Genomic DNA, 6,257 nt, shown 5'->3' on the forward strand with positions numbered 1-6,257 from the left:
ACATATATATATAAATATATATATGTATATATATATATATATATATATGTATATATATATGTATATATATATATATATATATATATATATATATATATATATACATATATATATATATAAACATATATATATAAATATATATATGTATATATATATATATATGTATATATATATATATATATATATATATATATACACATAATATGCATGCAGTGCAGTGAGTTGGTGGCATTTTTAACATGTGTGCTTATTTGCGTAGTTTATTTAAATAAGAGTTACAAACAGTTTAACAAATTTAATTGTAAAAACTTAAATAGTTGTTACCATTAATTAACGATATTTTTTATTTCTATATCATAATTCATATACATAATATAATTTTAGGCAATCGAAACACTTCTTTCACCGACCAAGATATAAAGGTCAAAGATGATTTTAAACGCAAGCAGATAAAGCTTGGTATTCATAAAAAAAATGTTAATATTAAAAAATTAGTTTTGAAAGATAGAATAAAGAGCTTTAATTCTGGTAAAACAACCAAAAAATTTCAACAAGAAAATAATTTTTCGCAAAGCGCTTTCAAAAAATCATTAGATGATGCAGTTTTGCAAACAGACGAAGATAACAAACCAATTCTGACTGGATTATTTAGTTTTAATCCTCCTACTCTCCGCGGAAATGTTGGGAAATTTAAAAATAGTTTTAAAAATGAATCTCTCAAAAAATACAACACACCTTATGTGCATGAGGATGAAGATGAAGATGTAGATGAAACTTTGTTTAAAACAGGTTTTAAAAAAAATCAAGACTTTAGAGACGAAAAAGATTACAATGCAATTTATATGCAAGAAAATAAGAACACGGAAAATGAGAACGAAGTTCCGTTTAGAGCAGGTAAGGATATAAAAGATGAGCAATACAAAGAGAAAAGCTATATACATGATGGAAATTACACACATGATCGAGATGAAGACGATGAAGAAAACTCTAAAAATGATGTTCTGTATAAGCCAGTTATAGATCATTTTAAAAAACACGAGCGTTTCAATGATAACAAGAAAGATACACCTAACATACACGAAGCAAAAAATGACATCGATGAAACTATGTATAAAACAGATAAATATAGATTTCTAAATAAAATGAAAAACCACAATTTGCAACCCAGACATGAAAAAGAGGACTCAATTGATTTTGATGAAGCTCTGCATAAATCAGGTAAAAGCTTTAATAAAAATAAACGTCTAAAAGATATAAAGGTGGATTACAATATGCCTTACAAACATGAAAGACATACTTTGAAAGATGCGAATGGAACTCCCTATAAAACACATAAAAATGAACGTCTCAATGATGAAACAAAAGGTTATAATAAACTGTACAAACTAGAAAAAGAAAACACTAAAAGTATTGATGAAACAAAACACGCGTACAATGAGGGAAAACTGAGAAATAAAGATCAACAGTATTCGTATTTTCCGCTCGACGACCATCCTGCTCATTATCTTTTTCGACATATCGCGCGTGGAGGGTCAGTTCAAAATTATGATCCACAAAAAAGTATTAACGAGTATTTAAAAAACCACGATCCTAATCACGTGCGTCATCAATTTCATTACGGATTACAAAAGCATCATCATCTGCATAAAAATCATCCAAACCCATTTATAAAAGAGGATCCCCTTGAATCTAGTTTTTTTAATTCTGCTCTGAACGCTTTTGATTCATTTCGCAAAAATAATGTTAATCTCGAAACAGTAAAACGATATAAACTAACGAAATATATTGACGTCAACAAAAGTAAGATTAATTTGCGAAAACCCGCGTCACAAAAAACAAAATTTGGCTCGAGCAAAGCTTTTTCGTCAAATTTATCGCTTGAAAATAAAAATAAAAAAGATAAACGTTTAAATGCGGTCAGGAATAAAACTCAAAACTCAAGTGATTACAAAAAACAACATGCTCCGACAAGTGATGACAATAAACAAAAAGGACATACTAAAACTAGAGAGTTAGCAAAAATGTCAAATTTATTTAAAAAGAACACAATATTTCGAGTTAAAAGATCAAAGAATAACATTGTGAAACCTCAAAACAATGAAACTGATAATGATCACTTATTTTTTCAAACCATTGGAAATGAATCCCAAGATACTCCAAATATCAGGGAAACGGCAGTTTCTTCAAAGTTGTCATCGTCAACGAAGTTATCGGATAACTATGCAAGTTTTCACCAGGTTACATTTGAAGGCTCCTCTGATACCCCTCTGGAAAAGTCATCAAGTGCACCTAAAAAGATGTGTAAATACGTTAAAGAATCTCAACTGTTGACTTCTGAAGCAAAAGTTCCACTGAAAGAAGAAAATGTACCACCATTTCTAACAACACCCAAACCTTTGAAAGACCTGAAACTTTATCAAATGTTAACTTCAGAACAGTTTGAGGAGAAACAAGACTATTACAAAAAAAAACCTCCAAAAAAAATGTGTAAGTATATTGAAGAATCTCAACTTTTGACTTCTGAAGCTAAAATCCCACTAAAAGAAGAAAATGTGCCACTATTTCTAACAACACCCAAACCTTTGAAAGACTTTAAACTTTATCAAATGTTAACTTCGGAAGAACTTAATGAAAAACCAGATAACTACAAAAAAAAAGTGAAAGACTTTAGTGATAATGACGACTCAGAGCTTTTAACATCCGAAGGAAATCCTTGTCACCATTATGATCAAGGGGATGACGAAGAGCTTGCACATCCGGATAAGCATCCGTTTTCGGAGGCAAAGAATAATACATCTGCATTTTTTGAATCTCTGAAATTAAAAAAAATTTTTGACTTAAAAGCTTCAACAGATTCTTCATTATTTAAGAATTCTAAAAGCTTCCAATCTTTAAATGACAACAAAGGTTACGTATCTAAATATCGATTACTCAAGAAACTTTTAAATGAGTCAATGATTCAAGATAATGATCAAGATTTATTGGTTAAAAAGCCAACGTTAGCACCACTAAACATTCTTCATTCTAGTTTTAAAAGCCATTTTTTAGAAGAATCTCAAAAACTCAAACTACTCCCAATGGTTTCTCAAGACTCTTTTGACGAAAACCAATTTTCTTCTAGCAATAAGTCTGTTGCTCTGGGTTTAAAGGAGAATACAGGAATACAAGATGAGCAAGTAGTAAAAAATCAATCTAATTTTACAAACGTCAAAAATAAAATGGATACAGATTATAAACTAAGTTCTTTTAAGACAAATACAATAGACAATGGAAAAAACCCGAAAACAGAAAAATATTACGAAACGGCTCTTAAGGCTTTAAAAAATATTAAACTTCCTTCCAATCAATAATTTCTTTGGCTAAAAAGAAACAAACTTAGCCAATCAATAGTCCTTTCGGACGATAAAACGTAGCCAGACGAATTCTACAATTCGTTTGATTTTTCTCCGAATTAAAATATAAATTATATAAAAATATTACTTTCGTTATGATAAATTTGAAAGAAACTGACACCTAATGGATTACTTATTATGAACACTAATTTTGTTTTATTTCTAAAAACTGAATAGTTGATTACAGTAACATTGAGCAGTAAAATGTTGAGCTAAAATATTGATGAAGATATTTATTGAGATGAAAAATAGTAGAAAAACCTTTGTTTAATTCTTCAAAATAATGCACAATTTGTAATACATGCAGTCAACCATTTACTATGCACAATGTGAATTCTGTGACACTCAATGTGAATTTTATGTAACGTCCAATGTTAACTCTATGTAACGCCCAATGTCAAATGTATGTAACGCACTCTAGTAAATGTTTGTAATGCTCACTGTGGACTTTTTGTAATAATTTGTAAATATATTATTAGCTTAAACTTCCATGCGTTTATACTGTGCTATTATCGTTGCTATGTATACTGTACTATGATCGGCAGACTAAAGCATATAAATCTTAATTTTGTTGTTTTGACTTGAGTGCTTTAGTTTGCCTGCTTGAAAACAACAATATTAAAATATGAAACAAAGTAAAATGAAATTAAAGTTTTAAGAAGCATAAAACAAATAAAAAGCACAGTAAAGTTATAGAAAAATAAATTTAATATAAAAAAAATAATAATGTAAAATTACTAGAAAAAATAAGTTTTTAAAATATATAGAGGTATAAACAAAAAAAAAAAGAAGTGATATATAATTATGCGAAATGTTGTATAATTATGTTTACATATTTCCTATAAGTATGAACACATATTTATACATATTTCTTATATTGAAAGAATGTACATCTCTAATAAAATATAACAACATATTACGCAACATTTCAAAAAACTTAAATTCATATTCAAATTTTTTTTTCAAATTTCTGAACATTATGTGCAAAACATATTGTTCAGAGATATTTGAGAAGAAAAAAACGAAAAATAAGCTTATTGTTGGCTACACTATTAAAAAATGAAGTCCGTGGCGCAGTGGTTAGAGTTACTTCTCCGCGGTCCTCTGTGATAAGACTGGTAGGTTTTCTTGGAGCACCTTAATAACATAAAAAAAAGAAAGATAAAAAAAGTATAACCAAATTAGAAAAAAGACGCATAAACAAATTAAAGACAAAAAGCACAAGTAAATTAAAAACCACCACGATTGTATTATGGTTACTTATTATGGTTTTTCTACATAAGCTTTTTTGATGGCTCATTTTTTAAATTCTGTTTTATAGTCCAATTTAAAAGTTCTTCTTGCATAAATATACTTAGTTCAGCATCTCCAGCACACAAACTTTTTGAACCGTGCTGTGAATTCATCACTAAGTGATATAATAGCTGAGTTCATACTAATCCCAAGATTTTTTTTTTTTTTTTTTTTTTTGCGAATAAAAAAATCTTTAGATATCTTTTTTATATTGGGCTATTTAGACTTTCATTGTTTGTTCATTGACTTTCAAGCCTTCAAGAAGAGCAGACGCGTTTTTATGTTTAAAAATATATATATATTTTACGTAAAAAACTTATTGTACGTTTAAACATTAGAAAAAATCATCAATGAGCGGCTTGATAAAGTCGAATTGAAAATTTTAAAGAAAATGCTAACCAAATCAAAATTTTGGTAAAAGATATTAGGCATAAAATTATCTTTATATTTTCAAGAACAACGATAAAAAAAGTGCTAGAGTCTACGAACAAAACAACAAATGCTTTGAAAAGGAAAACATTCTAGCGGAAAAAAGAAACGAAAAATACAGAAAAATCGAAGATAGATCTCGAAATTATCTCGTAATTATTAGAAAGAGATTGCTGACTGAAGTCAAAAAAGACGTCAAAACGGTGTGAATGATGCCGTCAGGTATGACAAAATTATTATTCTAAAATATGCTTTCATTAAAAATGACGAAAAACTTAATAGTAAAACTAATAAAAAATAAAATATGATCAACCAAATAAATAGCTGTAAGAAAATAATTTTTAACATTTAAAATGGCGGAAACCAATATATCAAACATTTTAAAAATGTCTTACAGAGATAATATACTTTTAAGAGAATGACATTGATCCTGACGAAAACATTTTTGACAAACTTTCAATCGAAACTAATTATTTTAATGTCAGTGAGGCTTCTAGCTTTCTTAATTCTTCATCATCTTCTTTTTCGCTGTTAAACCATATAAAATAACCAAATAAACCTTAATATCTAGAGTATGAATAAAAACTTTGAAAACTTGAAAATAATGTTAGAAAATCTAAACTACAAATTTAGTGTAATATGCCTAACAGAGACCTGGTTTCAAAATGGAGATGATTCAAACTCAAATTTTTATTTATCGGGTTATAAATCAATCCATCAAGCAAGAAAAAAGGGTATCGGTGGAGGAGTGTGTATTTTTGTTATAAATTCATTTATTTTCAAAAAGATAGAAAACCTTAGCATAAATGAATCGATGAATCTTAAAAGGGCGGAAGTCCAACCATGAAAACTTTTGGGAAACTAAAAAAAACTGCATTTTCCCCCGTAGTAAATTTTTGTTAATGGCTATGGAATTCGATCCTTAAAGAGGAAATAAAAAATATGAAGTCATCAAATCTCTTTAAAGCAGCAGTCAAACAGCACCTATTTAACTTAAGTGACGTCAACATAATCTCCTATTTTTAAAGATCAAATTAATGATAACTAACTAAAACAAATTTATTCCTTTTGGATGATCACAAACGATGATTATATCACAATACAAATAGATTTTTTTCTTTTCTATACTCATCTACCAGATCG

General features: G+C 28.2%; 1 protein-coding gene across 1 annotated transcript in view; it reads left to right on the top strand.

The window, feature by feature from the left end:
• The window catches only part of LOC101235879 (uncharacterized), a 77,066-nt gene extending 73,185 nt beyond the window's left edge, over positions 1-3,881 (top strand). The window contains exon 16 of the mRNA XM_065798170.1: positions 385-3,881. Coding sequence (XP_065654242.1) covers positions 385-3,350 — 2,966 coding nt within the window. The 3' untranslated portion in view covers positions 3,351-3,881. The remainder of the gene's footprint in view (positions 1-384) is intronic.
• Positions 3,882-6,257: the final 2,376 nt, after the last annotated feature.

Source organism: Hydra vulgaris, chromosome 05, assembly GCF_038396675.1.
Source record: "Hydra vulgaris chromosome 05, alternate assembly HydraT2T_AEP".
Lineage (NCBI taxonomy): Eukaryota > Metazoa > Cnidaria > Hydrozoa > Anthoathecata > Hydridae > Hydra > Hydra vulgaris.